The sequence below is a fragment of the Phoxinus phoxinus genome, assembly GCF_949152265.1.
Source record: "Phoxinus phoxinus genome assembly, chromosome: 4".
In the NCBI taxonomy this organism is placed as follows: domain Eukaryota; kingdom Metazoa; phylum Chordata; class Actinopteri; order Cypriniformes; family Leuciscidae; genus Phoxinus; species Phoxinus phoxinus.
In genome coordinates, this window is record NC_136879.1 from 37560933 (window position 1) to 37584379 (window position 23447).

The 23447-nt window shown below is 39.2% G+C and overlaps 1 protein-coding gene across 4 annotated transcripts in view; it reads left to right on the plus strand.

Moving 5' to 3' along the window:
• tiam1b (TIAM Rac1 associated GEF 1b) overlaps nucleotides 1-23447 on the plus strand; it is a 95612-nt gene that overhangs the window by 66450 nt on the left and 5715 nt on the right. For 3 of the 4 annotated variants that reach the window (XM_079609899.1, XM_079609898.1, XM_079609900.1), the window contains exons 15-24: nucleotides 1397-1609; nucleotides 2843-2943; nucleotides 15318-15512; nucleotides 18841-18909; nucleotides 19853-19978; nucleotides 20215-20323; nucleotides 20751-20930; nucleotides 22218-22336; nucleotides 22862-22970; nucleotides 23374-23432. In XM_079609899.1, the coding sequence (XP_079466025.1) occupies nucleotides 1397-1609; nucleotides 2843-2943; nucleotides 15318-15512; nucleotides 18841-18909; nucleotides 19853-19978; nucleotides 20215-20323; nucleotides 20751-20930; nucleotides 22218-22336; nucleotides 22862-22970; nucleotides 23374-23432 (1280 nt within the window). Of the gene's footprint in view, nucleotides 1-1396; nucleotides 1610-2842; nucleotides 2944-10296; nucleotides 10642-15317; nucleotides 15513-18840; nucleotides 18910-19852; nucleotides 19979-20214; nucleotides 20324-20750; nucleotides 20931-22217; nucleotides 22337-22861; nucleotides 22971-23373; nucleotides 23433-23447 lie in introns of those variants that run through there. The other variant, XM_079609901.1, reaches the window with a different exon arrangement.

Here is a 23447-nt window from a genome sequence, read left to right on the forward strand (position 1 = left end):
CTCCCTCTGTCTGTTCAGCTACTTCTTAGGAATCAAGCTGTACGTAATTACTGTGATATCTGCGCTGTGCTCCTGGTGTTATGTAACATGTTGTCAGCTCTATGGGGTTTCTGAGAGCCAAAGATTGCAGATTTATCCTCAGCCCTTCTAAACTCTGAATAATGACAAAAGATAGAAGCAATCAGAGAGACGATTACAGTCGGATTCACTGACGTGCCAAACTTGTAGCTCACCTGCATGAAGAATGCAGTGCATTAAAAGGAAACACATCATGCAAAACTGGCTTTTCCATGCTCAGTTTGAAATGTATAGAGCATTTACAACAGGAGCTTTGCAGAGAGAAACTTTAAAGGTACAGTAGCAAAAATGGTCCATTTAATTCTAAAATCAAGTGCTCTACATGAAGAAAAAACATTCACAGTTACAATATTAAATTAATTATAGGTATATAATACCTACGTACTCGCTTCACTAATATTATAAGTTGACTTTAGGGAAAAATATAGAAAATGGCCCCTTTAAATGTTCATCAAAGCGGGCTTATGCACATCCAGACACTGTCAACATGCTGAATAAGAGCCTGGTCTCTCTGAGTGATGTCTGGGTGATCAGTGTGGCAGGATCATGTTCGGCTGGCTTATTGCTGACATTTCACATCGCCAGAGAACTGGGTCAAACCCGCAAGCTGAAGGGAAGAGCTAGAGACAGTCTCTTCTTTTTTTTCTTGATGCTGGTCTTCACATCAGTGCGGACCGGACATGTTATATTGCTTGTGTGGCATATGTCAAAGTTAAACCGTATATTTACGCAGAACAAATGTTGATTTGATATGTTGGCTGGTTGTAGTCATTTTAGTACTTCTTTTATTTCACTTCAGTTTCAGCCAATGCAACTTTTCTAATTTTAGTATTAGCACATTGTTTCATTAATTATTTTATTAATCTAATATTTATATTTTATTATTTCAATTAATTAAACCTTTTTAATAGCTTTAGATTTGGTTTTAGTTGACAATAACAACACTGAGTCAGATGATTGTATTTATGCAGTTTTTATATTTAATTGTATTTTTTAATGGATCCAGAAGGAGAAACATCGAGCAATAAAAATGCCCTTTTTCTTCTTCTTCTTTTGAATAACATGCATTTATGAATCGTGCGCAATAAGATAACATTGTGAAAGAAAAAAAATGTTTTTATGTCACTGTGTCTTTAGGACTAAAACTTCACAGTTCTGTATGTCCTTGGTTAAACTTCTTTAATTCCTCTTTAGCTTTTCATTTTATTTTCTGTGTACAAGCAGTTAATAAAACATTTCATCCACTTTGCATATCTCAAGAAACATCTATGATTGCAATAATTACTCCTGAAATATGACCATATTAAAATGACTGCAGGTCTGAACGCAGGAGACGAGATTCTCCAGCTGAACGGGAAGGACTCGCGCACTCTGACGTTCGCTGACATGAAGGTGGCGTTCGCTCAGGTTTCTCTCTCTCTCACCGTGAACACACTGCCCCCTGTTGAGCGCCGGCAGCTCTGCTTCCTCCCACCGAGACGCTCGGACGCCGTGGACAACCTCTACACGGACATCTTCTCTCAGAGTCAGGGTGAGGGAGCTCAGGCCTCGGCTGACACGTTTTGTGATTTGATATGAACGCTCCAAAATAACTCTGCATACGTTGCAATTCAACACTCACTTTTATGGCTGGTTCAGATTACACAATTTTTTTGTCTGTTACGATAGTCACTGTGTCAGATTACGTGATTTTGACTCCTAAAATCTTGTTGTGTCGTGGACAAGAGACATGTCAGACTACACGTTCACTCGCACACATACACACGCACGCACACACACACACACTCTCACTCACTCACTCTCACACACACACCCACACACACACACACTCACTCACTCACTCACTCACTCACTCACTCACTCACGTGCACACACACTCAGCTCACTCTTTCTCTCTCTCTCTCTCTCTCTCTCTCTCTCTCTCTCTCTCTCACTCACTCACTCACACACACACACACACGCACACTCAGCTCACTCTCTTGCTCACTCACTCATGCACACAAACACACACACTCAGCTCACTCTCTTGCTCACTCACTCACTCATGCACACACACACTCAGCTCACTCACTCACTCGCGCACACACACACTCACCCTCACGCAGACACACAATCGGCTTGCTCACTTACTCACGCACACACACACTCAGCACACTCTCTCGCTCACTCACTCACTCGCGCACACACACACTCAGCTCACTCTCTCGCTCACTCACTCACTCACACACACACACACACACACACACACACACACTCAGCTCATTCACTCGCGCACACACTCACTCTCGCTAACTCACTCGCGCACACACACACTCTTTCTCGCTCACAAACTCACTCACACACTCACTCACTCTTGACGGAAGCTGTCGTGGAGGCATCGCAGACGCATCGCGTCGGTTGTAGCCCACTATGACACACAATACGAGATGAAACGATTGAATCTTGCATCCCGATGCCCGTTGTCGTTTACGAATCCCCACGACACCCTACGTCAAACTGATCGTGCCAAAATCGGGCTAAAATCGTTAAACTGAACCAGACATTATATAATATAAACTATATAGAAGTCTTTCCAAAGGAGTCCTTGGTCTGAAAAAGTTTAAAGACTCCTATGTTAAATGTTACACTCTTATTCATAGCTGAATGCATTATCAGATTAGCCTAAAACTAAAAGAAATGCATAATCCAGAAACGTCACAAGATTCAATGCAGTTATCCAAAAAAATTATAATTTAAATTCATGTATTTGATTATGTTTGCACAGAGGAGATTCTTGACGATGGCGTGGGTCTGATTGTGGATTCTTCAGGAGACGCTTTAGACGACGACTCGGAGCTCTTCGCTGAGTTTGACGAATATGGAAAGGTAAATATTCCTGCTTACCTGATCATAGATTTTTTTTCAAGATATTAGCCTGGATTTTGTGCAGCTAAAGCGACGGGACACTTTTCCTGTCTGTGCGTGGGTTTCCTTCACACTCACCAAATCTAGAACTGCAGGACTTCGAAACTCTGAACTCTGAGCGAGAAGAATCTCACTGCAGAAACACTTCACCATCTGTCATCTGTGCTGTTTTTAAACTGAGGGACGGTTTAAAACATATCTATCTATCTGTCCGTCTGTCTGTTTGTTTGTCTGTCTGTCTATCTCTCTGTCTGTCTGTCTGTCTCTCTGTCTGTCGGTCTGTTTGTTTGTCTGTCTGTCTATCTCTCTGTCTGTCTGTCTGTCTGTCTCTCTGTCTGTCTGTCGGTCTGTCTGACTGTCTGTCTATCTCTGTCTGTCTGTCTATCTCTCTGTCTGTCTCTCTGTCTTTCTGTCTGTCTATCTCTCTGTCTGTTTGTCTATCTATCTCTCTGTCTGTCTGTCTATCTATCTCTCTGTCTGTCTGTCTGTCTATCTATGTCTGTCTGTCTATATCTCTGTCTGTCTGTCTGTCTGTATATCTGTCTGTCTGTCTATCTATCTCTCTGTCTGTCTGTCTGTCTGTCTCTCTCTATCTGTCTGTCTGTCTCTCTATCTGTCGGTCTGTCTGGCTGTCTATCTGTCTGGCTGTCTGTCTATCTCTGTCTGTCTATCTGTCTGTCTGTCTCTCTCTCTGTCTATCTGTCTGGCTGTCTGTCTATCTCTGTCTGTCTATCTGTCTGTCTGTCTCTCTCTCTGTCTGTTTGTCTATCTATCTGTCTATCTCGCTGTCTGTCTGTCTGTCTGTCTGTCTATATCTCTCTGTCTGTCTGTCTGTCTATCTCTGTCTGTCTGTCTTTATATCTATCTGTCTATCTCTCTGTCTGTCTGTCTGTCTGTCTGTCTGTCTGTCTATCTGTCTGTCTGTCTATCTATCTATCTATCTATCTCTCTGTCTGTCTATATGTGATAATGAACTGTCTGCAGTGTATCTTGTGTTGGTGGGGGTTTGAAGATAATTAGTTTGTGTTGAGACGAGTGACAGTAAAACAAAGGTTGTTTGATTGTCTTTTGCATCCTAATTGCTTTATTATGAGGCATAATCTTGGTGGCAGCAATGGTGTCAGAAAATGGTCTCTATCTGAGGAGTGTCAGACTGACATAACAGTTTCAGTTTTAGACGTGAGAGTGTGTGTGGTTAGTTATCCTTCCATATCTCTAAGCTGCAGTTTACAATGCAGGATACAGTCACAGTTGCTTCATTGGACGGACGGGTTGATGGATGTGTTGAGATGATGGAACCAATCAGATTCCTCACGACCTTCCATATTTACATACAGAAACTATTTTTAGAAACCTGCTTACTGAATTCCCTATTTATCTCATTTCAGAAAAGCACTGTTGAGTTTAGACCTTAGTAGTGGAAGCAAAAAAACAAAACACGTATATATTTGTTGATATTTGTCCATTGCCCAACGTAATTTCTAGACCTTTGTACCAATAGTCTTCACTTCTGTGTCTCAGTTCCTAAATGTCCAACATGTGTGTTTCTCTCCATAAGAGGAATAATGTACTGCAGGGATACGCAAAGTACTCAGGGGCCACTTTTAGAAAATGAGCTGAAATGGCACTTGATTTTCTTATGCTTTTAAAATGTGCAGATATGCTTTACACCCGCCGTATATTGATATCACCCCGTTCATCAAAATAAGCAAGTGCAATTCAGTTTTTAAATGACCTTTTTAATTTTCCAGAACGGCGTAGTCAATGCAATTGCATTCATAATAACCATGAATGTTTCCAGTATGTTGGCTTCTCAAATGCAAATATCTTGCATGCGAATTATTCATGTGTAAAATCATTAACAATTCTTTCTTATACTAATTGGATGCAGCAGTTTAGAAATCTGTCCATTTTGTCTGTTTTCACTGTCAAGCTTTGCACATTTGCTGCTGGTGTCACATTTTCTGTCGCTAAGTGCAGTTCACACGATTTGAATATGCTCCAAGCTGTTGCACCAATCAGCGATGGCGGTATTTGCATATCCTGATGTTTTGCTTCTCCATTATTCATGCAGAAATATGACTTGTGAAACATTTTTGGAATTAATCTGGTTGCTCAACCAATTAGATGCAAAAGTTTTAAACCCCATCTGATCTGCAAGCAAGTGGCGCAGCATGACACAACTATCTCTCACATTATAAGCCCGGGCTTTGAGTGTCTCTGATGTGCAGAGCGGGTTGGTTCTGGATCTGAAGCGTGTGTTGATGTCAGGCCCAGGCAGAGAGATGCACTTTGGGTCAGCAGAGACAGTGGGGCTCTGGGTCTCGCTGGGAGCTTGGAGAAGATTGCTTTTGGCATGCATAGACATGTGTCTGCCTCTTTGCATAGCTCCATCTCTCTGGCCTTTATTAAAGAGGAGAAAGTTGCATTGAGGGCAGATGGGGAATGCAAAGGAATCCATAATCAGCTTTACTGTGCACTCATACACATACACATAAACACACACATACTGTTGAATTTAATGCAGGATATCTTTAATGAATTTATTGCACGTTCGGTCTGTTCATGCTCTGAATATATGAATGATTTTGACAGAGACAGAGTTAAACATGACCTTGCTCTGCGGCTTCGGCTTTTCAGGGCCATTATGAGTCATAAAAATTGTACCATATATTTTTTTTAATAAATGCTACTTGTTTGATGTGTTTATAATGCACTGACATTCATATTAAGTGTGACTGAAGTGTCCATTTTCGAGAAAAACATTTCAGAAAAACTAATTGGTGAGGCTAAATGTCATTGTAAAAATGACTCAGAAAAGGGTAAATGTTTGTGCTGAGAATAACTGCCACTTATCTTGATACTTTATTATGCGGTGTCATTCATGCATTTTAATGCATTCATTACATTCGCATATGTAGCTATTGCAAGTGTCTAAAAACGTTTTGGGGTCACTATATATAAAAAATATATTTATTTATTTTTACTATATTTTGTATTATATTTTGTGATTTAATTCTAAAATCACCTGATGCTGTGAAAACTCATTCTTAAAGGTGCAGTGTGTGATTTTTAGCGGCATCTATTGGTGAGATTTGCGAATTGCAAACAGAAAGTCACTTACGGCCTATCCCTCCCTTTTCAAACTCGAAGGAGAAGCTACGGTGGCCGACGTAACCAGCAGCACATTTCTCCCCACATAGCAAACTCTGTAGCGCTGTTTGTTCGCTGTCGGCTACGGTAGAAACATGACGTCACAATATGCCGACCTTCATTTAAGGGGGTGCCCGCGCTTATGTAGATATAAATGATTCATTCCAAGGTAATAAAAACATAAGGGTTCATTAAGTAAGGTCTTTATACACCACTGAAAACATAGTTATGGATCTTATATTGCATGTCTGTCAATAGATCCTCAGAAATAATACACATTGCACCTTTAAGGCCCTGATACACCAAGCCAATGTCAGGCGGCTCAGTTTTCGCATCGTCGGCACTAGTTGGACCCCGATTGAGCATGTTGAATCGGCATCGGCGCTGGCCGGTGAGAGAAATCTGATTGGCTGTTCAGCTTAGCGAAGCTAATGTTTACGTCATCTTACCTTAGCATTCCAATGCTTGAATATTTTAATTATGATCCATCTGGAATGAAGATCAGCATGATTGATATTCAAAAATGTTAGCAAGCGTCCTGCAGTCCTTTTCCTGCAGTTTCGTTTTCCCTTTTTGAATGACGAATATAGACCATAGATGCCTGCTGATATAGACAGTCACACGCTGGCTAGTTGCTAGTTGACAGTCGCCTTTAGTCCAGTTGGTTTGTTATAGCGCAGCTTTATGGCCGAGACGCAGCCGTCGAGAGGCGACAGGTTTCGTCGCCGCTAGTTCTTATATGATGGCTTGGTGTGGCATGGCCATTAGGGTAGGGCTGGGCGATATGGACAAAAATATTATCCTGATATTTTTTTCCGTATCATACGATATCGATATTTATCGCAATATTAATTTACCTCCACAGAGTAGCTACCTTTTAATTTAGGGCCCATGAAATCCATTTTATTTTCGCCTAAATTCTGTTTTGCATTTTTGCACAACAGACCTGTATACATTTAAAACATGGATGAAAATATATCTTGGTCACAAGATATTCCTTAGAAATAATAGTAGTATTATTACTTTGAGAAGTACATTTCGGTATACAGTAGTTAAATATTTCTGTCATCATTTCTTGAAGTTAAACCGATCTTTCAGTTTTAGAAACCGCGCATTCATTTACACAGAGACACACATTAGCGACATGCATTGTTGGGTTTATTTCTGCTGTGTGATTGGCTGTTAGATCCATATCGAGTGAAAACGTCCAGAGCTTATCAGCGTTATTAACGTAAATTTTATCATATCTCGATATGATATTGTTTACCGCCCAACAGCCAACACTACTTTAGGGTTCTTTGTCTAATGACAAGTGACTACTGGACACTACTAGGGAGAGACTTGAACTTAACTTTTCTAGATGAGAAAAGGTCTCATCTAGAATCAGCCATTAACCCCTGTGTCAAGACCATTGTTATTGTCCAGCTACATCTGTCTAACCAGTGAACAGTCTCTCCACTACAGGATACAGTCTTCACTTCACGAGTTCAGCTGAGAGTAATAGTACATTAGTACATTTAGTAGTGCTTCACTGTCTGGTGGGATATTATTCAGGAGATGGACTAGAGAGGGCTTTGGACTCATGGATCATTTGTAACCCTGGACCACAAAACCAGTCACATGGGTTTAAATTGAGATTTATACATCATATGAGAGCTGATTAAATAAGCTTTCCATTGATGTATGGTTTGTTCTGATAGGAAAATATTTGGCCGAGATACAACTATTTGAAAATCTGGAATCTGAGGGTGCAAAAAAATCGAAACATTGAGAAAATCTCCTTTAAAGTTGTGCATTTATGTTCACGATTGTGCTGCATTCACTCACAAAAATACATGTTTTATATATTTACGGTAGGAAATGTACTAAATATCTTCATGGAACATGATCTTTACTTAATATCCTAATGATTTTTGACATAAAAGAAATATCGATAATTTTGACCCATAAATGTATTGTTGGCTATTGCCACAAATATACCCGTGCGACTCGTGACTGCAGGTTTTGTTGCAGTGAGAGGAACATTTACAGTCTGATTTGACGTTCCCTGCTTGCTGATCTCCACATTAACAGGCCATTCGGCTTGCGGTGTGTGTGATTTGTTATATCAGGAGACGTGTTTGATGCTAAAAGTGTTCTGTAGAGGATTTGGCAAGTGCGGTGTTCAGCACCGGACATTTCTCATTCCCTTTTAGTGGCTGTTAGCTTTTGCTGTAAAGGATGATTCTCGTTTAGTGTGCATTACTGTTCAAACAATTGAGGTCGACAAGATTTTGTAATGATTTTGAAAGAAGTGTCTTCTGCTCAACAAAGCCTGCATTTTTTACATATTGGCAAAAAAAATGATTTTTTTGTGAATTAAAGTGCAACCCTTCTGACGTGACTTGAAGGCAGTATGAGCCTGTAGGGCTGAAGTGATTCTGCCGTATCACATCACTTTGTCATGTTTAACGATCGGTCTTCTGCGCTCTACCATCACAGCATGTGTTTATGAACCGCAGTGAAGCCTGGATCACATGATCTGACGCCGCATTTCTCTCTGTGCTCTTTTAAGTCCTGGTGCATTCATTCTGTTTACTTTCCCCCACTGACTCTCTCTCTCTCTCTCTCTCTCTCTCTCTCTCTCTCTCTCTCTCTCTCTCTCTCTCTCTCTCTCTCTCTCTCTCTCTCTCTCTCTCTCTCTCTCTCTCTCTCCACACGGGTGTTCAGATGATCAATCTTTATGAAACAGACACTCACTCCAGTCCTATATTATAAATCATGAGACTGCTGTTCAGTTGATTTGTTCATCTGAATGCTGAATGCACAGCTACTGTGGTAGAAATGATTTCTATTTGTGAGAAAAGCATCTCTTACTTCACTACTAGTCGACTAGTTCGACAGCTTTAGTTTTGTATTTTTAGCGGTGGTGCTTTTAATTAGCATGCTGACATCTGTTAGAGAGTTTGCACGTTGAAATCCTTCATCCCCCTTTAAGCGCAGCTTTTATATAGACAAAGACATCAACATGCAGACAGACATTTCTGGCCTTTTGTGTCATGACTCACAGTTCTCTATCATAAGCATCACGTTTTAAGATGGCGTGTCGAGTTAAAAATAGTTTTAACAATAAACTTTTAACAAAGCACCGCAAGATCCGTCCGTCAAGCTGGGTTTGTACTCCACAACACATACTGTAAGTGATAGAGGTCAGGTGAACCTGAATCCAGCCTGATTGTGATTGAGCAATTTTGTGCTTTTTGCACATTTAAGAGCTTAAACCAACCTAAAATGGTCTTAGAAGACTGGTTTCCAGCTATGTTTTTGATGGTTTTAGAGGGATTTGAGCACTTTTGCAAATATCCATTAAGACCAGAACTTTTTGAAGCTCTTTCTCGGACCTTTACCATGACTGTTCCCTACTGGTGGAATGATCTGCCTAACTCAGCCAGAGCCGCTGAGTCCGTACCCATTTTTAAGAAATTGCTGAAGACGTATCTTTTTCGGCAGCATTTAATCCAGTAATACTAACACACTCTTCTCTATTCTAAAAAAAAAAAAAAAAAAAAAGTACTGTACGTTGGATTGTACTGTGAAGGGTCATAGCACTTACATACTGTTGGTCTACTGCTAGTTTAATTGCTTCTATTGTTTCTCATTTGTAAGTCGCTTTGGATAAAAGCGTCTGCTAAATGAATAAATGTAAATGTAAAAGAGGTGATCTCTAACTTAGTGGTCATTAAAAACCTTTAAAATGTGTTGCATTAAATTTTACCCTCTGTAGTGAAGTACACTAACGCTCCGATCTATTACCTCAAATAATAGGTATATGTAGTAAAGTAAAAGGTCACTTGTTTATTGGGTGCTCAGGTAAGAAATATAATTTACTTGAACTTAATGATGATTAATTAACTAGTCTTTCACCGACTAATACTTCCTTTAAGATGAGTAGTTCTGCTTATCTCTAACTACAGCTCTCTCTTTATCTCACTGTGTTGGTATTCTTGTCCAGTTGAACTTGCCGAGCCCATCATGACCACTTCCTCTTCCTTTTCCTCTTCCTCTCTCCATACACCCTTGATTATTTTTACTTGTGTGTTGAGTATCTTACCTCATGTAGCTCAGTGTTTGCTCAGCCTGCCAGGAAGAAAGAGAGAGAAAGAAGATAAATGAGGTGGTGTCGCATCAGAACGGGCGGGTGAATACGGAGTTGGACGAGCAGAGAGGAGGTGGGCGAACGACAGGGAGAGAGAGAGAGAGAGAGAGAGAGAGGGGAAAAGAGCTGCCCGTTCTCTCTCTCTCTCTCTCTGTTCTATTTGTCATAAGCGGAGGGATGTTGTCGGTGCTGCAGCAGTGAATCTGTGATTTCTGAGGCGTTTCCTGAAACTGATCCAGCGTCAGTGACAGTGGGCCGGCGTGTTTCTCTCCGAAGCTGTTTCTGCTGATCCTGAGTCAGTCATGTCTGTGCTCAAACGCAACAGACACAGCAAACGCTCTTCGGACTCCATCTATGACATGCTGCACCTGGTGAGAGACGTTTTATGTCTGTGGTTTTTCTTAAATCACACTATTTTATCGAATTTTTTATATTTGTATCCTGAGCTGGATGTTAATGATGCTTTGGGTTTCTGCGCAGATATGCGCAGTGTTTTGTGAATTGTTGCTGTCAGAATGTCAGATGTTTGCGTTCACCAGTAAAAAGTGCCATCATTTTACATAATGTTGGATGATGGTAATAACAAGTTTTTTTTACATGATGGTGTGCTTTGAAATACCTTAGAGTACCATGTAAATATATATGCATAATGTCTCATATCAAAGTACCATCTAATACTATGATTGTACCACATGTACTGGTTTTTACTTGCTAGTCTTTGATTTGTTTTATAGACCAATCAGCTTGTGTTCATGAGCATGCAATGTTGTGCTTTTTGCATGCTGGGAAAAAGAGTTTAAACCAGCTTAAAGTGGCCTTAAGATCCCAAACTGGTTTCCATTAAAGGGATTTCGTGCACTTTTTAACATTAAAGAAACCTGGGAAACATAAGACATCAAACCACCTTAAACTGGTTTAAGTTGTTATTTTAAGCAGGGTGTGGTGATCTTGCTGGGACTTAATGGAGGGAAGTTCTCTGGAAGTGTGGATTTCCCGTTGTGTAGGTGCGCTTGTTTGTTTCTTCACAGTATGCAACCTTTTGTACTCATAATGAGATCAATAATTCCAGTTTAACACTGGAAACCCACATGGATTTAAATAAGGATGCGCCGATATATATGCGCCAAAACCGATAACCGACATATTGGCCGATAAATCTAAATCCAAATTTTTTTATAATTTGTAAGAGCCTGATTACAAAAAAAAACAAAAGTCTCACCATTAAAAGCCATGTCCAAAGCACACAATTAAGTGTCTCATTATAGTTTTATGTGTGCATCTGAAGTGTCTCAGCTGAAGGAAATAATCCATTATTTATCGGCTTTAATAAATTAAAATCCAAATTTTCTTATCGGGCCGATAACAATAACATAAAAAATGAACATATATTGGCCGATAGCAATATAGTGGCTGATTTATCGTGCATCCCTAGTTTTAAAGTGACTTCTGACAGTAGACAATATACTTTGTTCCCTGCAGAAAGCACTTTTAGGGTTTGGGTTTTGTTCAAAGTGTGAGTGAATACACCTCGTGAGTGAAAACACAACTTACAAGTGTTTTCATTTCACAGCAGAGGCAATGGCATTTTCCCAGCAGTTAATGTGCTTTATTGTGTGTGGGGTGTCATATTTTCTGTCATGCTGTTCTGAGACTCAAGGACGTTGGGAAAAACACTGCAATTCATCCTCTGTGTGTCCTTGCGTGGGCAGCCGAGGACCGTTAAGACTCTCTCCGCTAATGAACACGGAAAGCAGCTTTCACACATTTGAAAAAAACTGTCAGCCAAAACAATCACCTGAAGTCTGCTAAGTAGATAAAAGTAGTTGAAAGTCACTCTTTGCACAGTGATGGCTAATGATGACCTGAAATTTCCTCTTTTTGCAAGATTTTCATGAGTGCATTCTGGGAAACCCGTCGGTGTCGTCATGTGTTGCTTCTTCAGACGATTGTTTATGTCTCTCCTCAGATAAAAAAATGTTTTAGTAGACATATGCTGGGTTGTCTGTGTGTGCACGAACACTAGCCTTGATCTTCCTCTTCAAATAACCTTTCATGTCTCTCTTTTAAAAAAGCCTCCGATGTGACTTTGTGTTGGTGGGTGTGCGGTGTGGGAAAGGGCTACTTTCCTGGTTTCCTAATGCACTTGTCTCTAGCTGTGCCGTTTCAGAGAATGATGGAGAGATGTGGTGGAAAGCTGACAGCTGCTGTATCTGAAAGCGTGTGAATTTGTCTCCGTTATAACGGGATCACGAACATCTTGACAGCTCTCCCGGCGCTTGTACGCCATGGTTGTGGCAGCTGATGATGTTTTAGCTAATGACTGAAGTGACAGGTGAAGCCCGACGCCCCTCGGAGATGAAATTCTGCATCTCTGATTTAGGAACTGATTTATTTGTTTACACACAAACAGAGACAACGTGAATCCAATATTCCCTGACACCCCTATCTTGCACCCAGCGCAAATGACTTAGTACACCGACGCATGTATCATTCCTATTTTGCACCTGACGCACAACGGACTTTTCCCTCCACAGACGCACGACGGTAAATTAGGGAATGAACTTGCGCTCGGGGGGGCGGTTAAGCGAAAAGAGGAGGCGTGTTCCGGCGCAAACGGTCCCTGGTGCTATTTTGCAGTTTCAGAAAACAATTCCGCCACTGACCAGGAAAAACCCAGTCTAAAGTCAGCGGCGCGTTATTCAGATGCTATTTTAAGTGCGCATGCTTGGCCATAATGTAGCGTGTGCACAACACACACACACTTTGCTTCTCTCATCTACAGACGCAGCAGTTTCCATTTTTGCAAACACAAGGAAAAATATTACCACACGAGGGAAATCATTGTGGTGTCCATGAAGATGTGAAGAAAATAGGCATAAATCTAGCTTACACATTTACCCAAATTATTCAGGCTAATTGTAGTAATGACGGATAAAACCTGTTTGATCAATAGTGGCGAGACACATCGGTATATAAGGACATCTGAGAAAGTGTGTTGTCCGTCAAGAACCAGGAAACAAAATTCTGAAGACTGTGAAATCACCGTTACCATAATGTAAGTTGCGTGCGCTTGCAAATCCCCCGTTATAATAGCAATCCGCATGGCAGAAGTGCGCCTGCTCTTAAAGGGAATGTGAGATGACGCTCTGATTGGTTTATTGCACGTTACGCCCAAACCACACCTATGAGTAATGAAGCTACTTCAGACCAACCCATTTTAGATTTGCGTCGGGATCCGCCCACAAAGTTACTTGCGTTTCGCGTTTGATACTTGCGTTTCAGATCGTTAAAAAAGGGCCCAAAAATTGGTGCCCTAAGAAATCGCACCTGATGTAAGCTTTGTGAACAGCAAAAACAGACCATGGCCAATCAGAAATGCTTTATTTACAACCATTTAGGTTTGATGATATCCGGTTTGAGGATAAGAGAGCATGTTAGTTGAAGACATGTGATCTAATTGAGTAGTTGTGTGAAAGTTAGTACAATGACGGAAATCACTTCCAGAACCTTTAAGCAATTAAAGGGGTCATCGGATGCCCATTTCCCACAAGTTAGGGTGTTCATGTAAAGTTTGTAATATACTTTGGTTAAGATTCCTGTTTCGGTGCATGTCTCTTTAAATGATAATGAGCAACTGCTCACCCCACCCCTCTCTTCCATGGGGAGTGTCGAATGGCTGAGGGCAGAAATATGCTAATACACACTGCAAAGACACATTTATATGCAAACACCATATAAAGGTGATTTTTGCATCTAATGACCCCTTTACATCAGATTGACTTTATTGTATGAACTTCCATTGGCTGTCTGTTCATTGTGTTGCTGCTCGTTTGCATGTATTGAAACTCTACTCAACTTTGTTGGATGCAAAAAAACAAGCACTTTCAGGGACGATTCGATAAAGTTTGCTAAATTTGTGCCTTTAAATCTTTTAAAGATATTCAAATTTTATGTATGTAATTTATTTATTTATGTTTAATACATGTTTTGGCAAAATTGTGCTACTCTACACATTCAAGCCACTAAAACTTAACTTAATTGTTCAATTAGTATCAAAATATAGTTAATTTTTCTAGAAATTATAAAAATAATATATCATTTTTATATATGAAGTAATAATGCTGTAATTCCTATAATCCTAAGAATGAAATGAAAGGCACTTTCTAGTCATTTGATTTTAAATGTTCTCTAACTATTCAACAGCAAAAATCTTTTTCAACATTAAAAAGATCAGATCAGATCATTCATTACAAATGACCGAGTCTGGCATCAGTGCAAAAACAGCTTCACATTATGAAGTTGAAAACAAAAGACTAATATTATAAAATGACACTGTATTCTGAAAACAGGCATATGTATTTCATATATAAGTTCTTTATTAATGCGTTCTTCATGTTTGGGACAATATCCAGCTTTGTCATGTGCAAACAAAGTAAAGTTGTCCTGCCTATTATCCATGCATGTATATACTGTATATACTGTAGTATAAACAATGTAGCAAAATACGTTCCGGTTGACACCGAGCCCTGGTGGACGGATGGACACTTTCTCTCAGTCCGTCAGTGTGACTGTGAGAATGACAGTCCATGTGCCATCACAGCCGTTCCCATAGCAACCGCATCCGTGGACAGGTGCTTGTGTTTTGATTGCCGTTCAGATGAAATGAAGACATTTCAGAAGAGCAGAGAGAGAGGGAGGGAGGGAGAGAGAGAGTGTGAGAAAGAGAGAGAGAGAGGGAGAGCCAAAAAGATGAAGTGATGGAGGAGATAAGAGAGTTTTAGAGGCTGAAAATAGAGCAAATGAGCGCTAATGATTTTTATAGCGTTCTGACAGGCATCTGAGCGTAAGGATCCAGCTGCAGGTGTTGCGAGTGTGTGTGTGTGTGTGTGTGCGCGTGTGAGGGTTTGTGTGTGTGTGTGTGTGTGTGTGTGTGTGTGTGTGCGTGCGTGCGCACGTGTGTGTGTGTGTGTGTGTGTGTGTGTCGTAATAACAGTGCAGGACTCTGTGAGATGTCTCACTCTTCATGTCTCTCTCTCTCTCTCTGTAGAGTACGGAGCAGGTCGCAGCTTTCTGTCGCAGTCTTCACGAAATGAATCCCTCATCTGAAGTCGTCTCTCCCTCGTCCGGCCCGGAGTCTTCCTCGCTCCCTCCGAGCAACGCCACCCCGCGCCAGCTGTCCGATGCCGACAAACTCCGCAAAGTCATCTGCGAACTGGTGGAGACGGAGCGCACCTACGTCAAAGTCAGTACCTGTGTGTGTGTGTGTGTGTGTGTGTGTGTGTGTGTGTGTGTGTGTGTGTGTTATACTCGTCTGTATTTTTGACTTACAGAAGTTTGTGCCCTTCATCGAGACAGGCCTGTAGGGGGAAACTGTGCCCTTGTCTTGCCTTTTCTGCTCCCACTCGCTCTCTGGCTGCTTTTGGGATGGAATACTGCTATCCTGCGTAGTACATTCTGTAAACTATGATTTAAAAATAGCATAGTGATTTAAAGTGCTACAGTAATGTCATGTGACCTCAGGCTCAGACTGCGGGAGTTTATTCATCTTAACCGATTGTGAAACCTGGTTGCATCACACACATTTCTTCTTTCAAATCTCAAACCTGCACACACTACAAGATTTTCTTAAGATTATCAATCCAGATTTAGCACCTCACGGGTAAACTAAATGGAGACTGTGTCGCGTCCGCTTGCTGTGGACATTATATGATGAGGAAACATTATAAAGGCAGTCGTGTTGTTGCCACATTTCCATCGGTCGTTCCTCACTCTCCGTTGTCCGCCGGAGAGGTACGGCTGCTTGATGTTTCGCTGTCGCCAATTCAAAAGTTCAGTCACTTCCATCTCCTTGTAGACTTGTCTCTCATTGGCTATTGTGGAAGTGCGGACGTATTGTCAGGCGGCCTGATGTGTCTGTGAGCAGTTCTGGAGGTTTAAGATTTGATCTGTGAACGCTCACATTACCAGATAATGTGTACCGAACATAGGAACCGACCGATGCCCTAGACGCAATTATTATTATTTTTCGGGAGAGAGATAAATCGAAACTGAAACTACTGTAGTCTGAGCTTTAGCAATTAGTATGTAACTATACAGTTATTAGAACATTTAATATTCAACAATACTTAAACAATACAACAATTACTTAAAAGGTGGATGATGACGCACTTTTCTTCTAGAAACAAACTTTGTTGTATTATTTTCATGTTATCACTGTGAAACTGCTTTGATACAATCTGTATTGTAAAAAGCGCTATATAAATAAAGGTGACTTGACTATATTATGAACAAATAATATAAATACAGTCTCTGCTAAAATGGCCATTCAACATGTAGCATGGTTACTGCAAACACACATTTTATTGGAAAATACACATTTTTTAAAGAGGCATCCTTTCGCTTGAAGATATCCACCTTATTTTTCCTGTTCACACACACTAAGGACGATAACTATAACGATAAAGATCTAAAAATCTTTCTAAATATAAAAGAATGGCCAAGTCGACACCACAACTATAACGATAACATCACTGCGAAACGATATCATTGGAATCACTTTCAAAATGATTGTTTCTAGCTGACGAATAATAAACAATGATAGCCAATCAAAATCCATCCTGCTTTAACGAGCTCGAGCATTTAAAGCGACAGGCGACAAAAACGTATAATAAACAGAACGATATTGTGTGCTGGTGTCAACACTAATATAGTTATCTTTATAGTTATCATTCTTGGTGTGAACTTGGAGCAGCGCCGCAATTTGTAACTTAAATGTATGAGGCTTTCAGTAATTTAGCTGTGCAAAAACAGTCCATTATGCTTGATATTGCGAGTTGGTCTTTTTTTATTATTATTAATATTATAATAATCATAGACACTAGCTGTAGTGCAACTAGTTTTACCTTTAAGTGAACTCTGATATTCTTCTGGTTATTATGCTTTAGTGGCGAATTAATAAAAAAATATCTTCTGCATTGCAAAATAAGGTGCTGCTTATAGTGTTATTCTATGAGTTTACTGTTTATGTATTTTTTTAAGATATGATTCAGCATTGAAGACTGAAACTATCCATTTTTATATTACACTTTTTGGCAAATGTCTATGCGCAACGACGATTTGCATACTGCGTACTGTAAAAGTAGTAGTAAGGCAGTGTGCCATTCAGACAGACACCCATCTTTCTTTACGGCAGATACCGACAGTGAATCTCACTCCATAGCTCATATTTGCTTGCTGTGTCGAGCTTAGCGACAGAGACATGACAGTATTTCCCCCTCTGTCTGAGGATGGCTGAGATTAGATGAGATCCTGTCCGTCGCTGGAAATATTTGCAGTGTGTTTCGGATTCGTCTGCCTGTTTGAGCAGAGAACTAAATCAACAGTCTGAAAAAAAAGCACTCCAGCAGAACTGAAACCGGAAATGAGTGTGTGAATATGTGTACATAATAAATATATATACATGGAAGATTTTAGTTCTAGGAACTCCTTTTAGAGGAACTAATTTCGCTCCTACTTCAGAGTCGGTCTAAACCAGCACTATAGGAACTATAGTGAACTATAGGAACTATATTTATATATATATATATACACACCAGAGATGGGCACTCGAGTTAGAGACTCGGACTCGAGTAGCATTTTAATAGACTTCAGACTTGGCTCGGACTCGACCAAAGGATTTGTGAATATTTTAAAAAACGACTTAAGTCTTTTATCTTTAATCCTTAACTACTGATATAATAAATCAAAAAAATTTGTAATTTATTTGAATGCTTTTATAATACCTGTCACATATATTTCCCTACGTAACGCGGACTTCGGACCCTTGTCATAGAATATGATTACGTATGTCCGTATATTGCGAGTAAACTCCGAAATGTCATAATGAAAGTCCCATGAAACATTACGGGAGAAACCGTGCTATATGTTCTTACATTTGGGTTTATTAACATGTCAAATCGGCTAGATGCACAGAATGTGGGGAAACAATTAAAGACATCGTAACGACAACATAAAATTGAATAAATCGCATCCACAAAGGTTAGTCACATTATTATACTGTAACTGTGGTGTATGCAAGCTTGTTAAAACATTAACAAATCAAATATAGCCTTTTTTTACTTTTATCGAGCTCGTTAAAAAAAAGGATGTATTTTGATTGGCTGTCGTTGTGTTTATTATTCATCAGCTGGAAACAATCAGTCTGAAAGTGAATCCAACAATATCGTTTCTCAGTGATGTTATCGTTATTGTTGTGGTGTCGACTTGGCTATTCATTTCAATTTAGAACGATTATTATAACTTAATCTTTATCGTTATATTTATTGTCCTTAGTGTGAACGGGCTTTTTCTGTTTAAATTTTCCCTTTAGCAGCGTCAACCCTCAAACCACCTGCCAAAATATATTGAAATATGTAAAATATCTCTCTCAGGGATATTAACATATTATACAGCCATGAAACTGGTCAAATATTTGGCAGATATAGCTATTGTTAATATTCCATATTTGTTAATAGGCTGTTCTTTAATATGATTGTGTGTGTGTGTGTGTGTGTGTGTGTTCTCTCTGTCAGGATCTGAACTGTTTGATCGGGCGATATCTAACCCCTCTGCAGAAGGAGTCTTTCCTCACTCAGGACGAGGTGAGTCAAAGCACCGCTGATGTTTTCATATTATTATCCGCTGGCGAGCTCGAACACACCTCCAGAACACAGAATTATATTTCATAATCGTCCTGATGGAGAGGAGTGTGTAGGAGGACATAGAGATGGAGACAAACACACACTAGAAAGGAGAGGTGTGGGAGGGAGACACAAAATGAGGAAAACTTACATCAGACAGAAGAGAGGAAGTTCTCGGTGTCATGTTTCTGCTCCTTTAATGCCCTACATATGGGAGAAGAACTCATTATACATCACCGCAGACACAAAAGAGATGTAGTTTGACTGATATGGACAGATAGTTCGACTGGTACATATATCTATAGAGAAGAATACACACTTTAAACTATTTAGGAACATCAAATGAGATTAAAATAACAATAAAATTGCTGATATGAACACTTATTCTACAATTTTTTTATTTATTTGATGTTTAAGTAATATTAAATATGTATATATTTGTTCTGTGTGTATATATATATATCAGGGTTATAATAATTAACTAAAACTAAATTCATTTTTTTAAAATTCCTTACCTGAAATCACATAAAATCAAAAAAAAAAATTGTTCTCTTTATTTTATTAAAATGTTTATTTAAAATGTAAAAAAAAATATTTTTACTTGATGTACTAAAATAAATAAAACTAAAATAAAAATTAATTAAAAACCATATAGACATAAATATTAATTAATAAAAAATACAAAAAATGAAAACAAATTATGAAATGACACAATTAAAATGAAATGCAAAAAGTAAAACAAATTCATACTGTTAACAATATATATAGTCACATATATATATATATATATATATATATATATATATATATACAATGTCATAAAGGTAGTCCATATGACATAATTGTTATTTTTTTAGCTGTTATAATTGACAACACACATTTTTCCTGCCTATGTATTTAATAGTTGGACGTGCTGTTCGGAAACCTCCTGGAAATGCTGGAATTCCAGGTGGAGTTTTTGAAGACTCTGGAAGACGGGACCCGACTGGTGCCGGACCTGGAGAAACTGGAGCGGGTGGAAGAGTTCAAGGTTTGTGACTGTGGTTTCATTTACGTTCCATTAAACGTTCAGAGTGTCATTTTAATGTCATTGTTATTATGGTACCTTGTTTTTTGGGCATGTAGAATGTGCATGTGTGACGATATTACCATGTTTTTTTGGACGTACCATGTTATTGCATCACTCAAAACTATCCATAACCAGATGTATTCAACACACACCATGTTACCTGATGTATTTCTCTCAAAATCCCTCTGGTCTTACAGAAAATCCTCTTTTCTCTGGGTGGCTCGTTCCTGTATTACGCCGACCGCTTCAAGATCTACAGCGCTTTCTGTGCCAGCCACACCAAAGTGCCCAAAGTGCTGGTCAAAGGTGCGTAAATCTCAGCTCAGAAATGCCCTTGCTCCCCGTGAATTGTGGGATTTTCACAGAGCCCTGCGGCTGGGCGCCTGTAAATCTCATGTGAGCGGCTCTGGGTCGTCAGTTGTATAATTCTTCTGCTGTGTGTGTGTGTGTGTGTGTGGGTGTCTGTGAGGTTGGTCTGGATCTTCTCGCTGTCTATTTTTACTATTTAACATCCATTCTGCAGATTTGTGAAATTTACTTAAAAGTGTTTTCCAGTTAAGTTACTTAAGTTAGTTACATTAGAACTTAATGTGCTTGAAAAAAAATTGCACTATATTGTGTAACTGTGAGAAGCATAACAAATGCCTCCAGTCTTCAAATCTTCCTATCAGCATCAAAACACACAATCCCGTGACAGCATAATCACAACTTCCTGTGTGTGTGTTCTCTCCAGCGAAGACAGACGCGGCCTTCAAGGCGTTCCTGGACGAGCGCAACCCCAAACAGCAGCATTCGTCCACGCTGGAGTCGTTCCTGATCAAACCCATCCAGAGAGTGCTGAAGTACCCTCTTCTGCTGAGAGAACTGCACTCGCTCACCGACCCTGACAGCGAGGAGCACTACCATCTGAACGGTGAGCTTCATATCAGCCTGTGTGCATCAGAGAGCTTTACGCAAACATATATGTGACCCTGGACCACTAAACCAGTCATAAGTTGTATATATCATTAGAAAGCTGAATAAATAAGATTTCCACTGATGTATGGTTTGTTAGGATAGGACAATATTTGGTCGAGATACAACTATTAGCAAATCTGGAATCTGAGGGTGGAAAAAATCGAAACATTGAGAAAATCTCCTTTAAAGTTGTGCATTTATGTTCACCATTGTGCTGCATTCACTCACAAAATATTTTTATATATATTTACGGTAGGAAATGTATTAAATATCTTCATGGAACATGATCTTTACTTAATATCCTAATGATTTTTGGCATATAAGAAAAATCTATAATTTTGACCCGTACAATGTATTGTTGGCTATTGCCACAAATATACCCGTGCGACTCGTGACTGGTTTTCTGATCCAGGGTCACATATTTACAGGTGAAACTTGAAAAATTTGAATATGGTGCAAAAGTTCATTTATTTCAGTAATTCAACTTAAAACAGTGAAACTAATATATTATATAGACTCATTACATGCAAAGTGAGATATTTCAAGCCTTTATTTGTTATAATTTTGATGATTATGGCTTACATCTTATGAAAACCCCAAATTCAAAATTAGAATATTGTGAAAAGGTTTTCATAAGCTGTAAACCATAATCATCAAGAAACATTCCTGATTATTATCAATGTTGAAAACAGTTGTGCTGCTTTATATATATATATATATACAGTCAAACCAAAAGTTATTCAAACACCAGATATCATTTTGTATATTTTTTTTTTCACTAGTGGGTGCAGGACACTATAGTTCAATTGTGTAAGTTTGGATAGCAAAATAAAGTAAACTGCTTGGTAATTGGTTGACCTAAATTGGTATTATCTAATTGTGTACTTAAATCTATTCAACCTAATTCATGTGTGAGACAGTCTAACAGAAGGATGTCAACTGATTTGATAACTCTTGTCTTGTCATATTTTATTACCATTTTCTAAACTATAGCAAATAAACTGTGATAATGTGAGAAATGGTGAAGGTGTCTGAATAAATTTTGGTTTGACTGTATATACTGTATATATGATGCAATATTTTAATGGTTTCAAGTGTGACTCGTCTAGTCAGATGTGACAGATCTGCTTTAAAACCATGAATCTGAACTGTTATGTTTTGACCAACTTTCTTCATTCACAGCTATATAATTGGCATGCATATGATTGATTGATGTATAATTTATTTTCGTTCTGTTGTGCAGTTGCAATGAAGGCCATGAACACGGTGGCCAGTCACATCAACGAGATGCAGAAGATCCACGAGGAGTTTGGAGCCGTCTTTGACCTCCTCATCTCTGAACAGACTGGAGAAAAGAAGGAGGTTTGTGAACTTTACATCAGCTGCTTCCAGTCGACTAATTTCACTGGACAAGCAACCGTCACTGTAAACAATAAATGGAATAACAGGCCAAATAATTTTGTCTAAATGTGAAATGCTCAGTATTGACTTCTTGTTTATGTAGATATCAATATAAAAATGATATTGTGTCATTCACATGGTGTCAGTTGTCTATTTTTGGTTGCATTTTAGTATAACTTGAGATAATGCAGAACTTAAGTCTCAGTCCATCGTTCGGATCAGATTTCCTTCTTCATTCCTGTATTTATCGACAGCATATTTCAATCTTATCAGCGTATTATGTGAATACAATGAAACTTTAGTTGCATAATATACTGTAGCTGTAGCTCTGAATGATGCCGTCAGGGACAGACGTGATCCCTTCTGGATTGCAGATTGTGTGTGTGTGTGTGTGTGTGTGTGTGTGTGTGTGTGTGTGTGTGTGTGTGTGTGTGTGTGTGTGTGTGTGTGTGTGCTCTCTAACAGTGGCGTCTGCTATGATTACAGGTTGCTGACTTGTCTATGGGAGATTTACTCCTCCACACCAGCGTGACATGGATCAACCCGTCCTCCTCACTGGGGAAGTGCAAGAAAGAGCCACAGCTGGCCACATTCGGTACGTTCAGTCTCACAACCTCAACTCATGCATGGATAGTTAGTCAGTTCGTTAATTGGATGGTTAGATAGATAGATAGACAGACAGACAGACAGACAGACAGATAGTTAGTTAGTTAGTTAGTTAGTTAGTTAGTTAGTTAGTTAGTTAGTTAGTTAGTTAGTTAGTTAGTTAGTTAGTTAGTTTAATGAATAGATAGATAGATAGATAGATAGATAGATAGATAGATAGATAGATAGATAGATAGATAGATAGATAGATAGATAGATAGATAGACAGACAGATAAATAGACAGACATATAGATAGATAGATAGATAGATAGATAGATAGATAGATAGATAGATAGATAGATGTGAAGTTCTAAAGTGAACTGAAGAGTAATGTTGTATCTTTCTTCTCCAGTGTTTAAAACCGCTGTTGTGTTCATCTGTAAAGATTACTCCAAGCAGAAGAAGAAAATGGTGAGTGTTGTGATG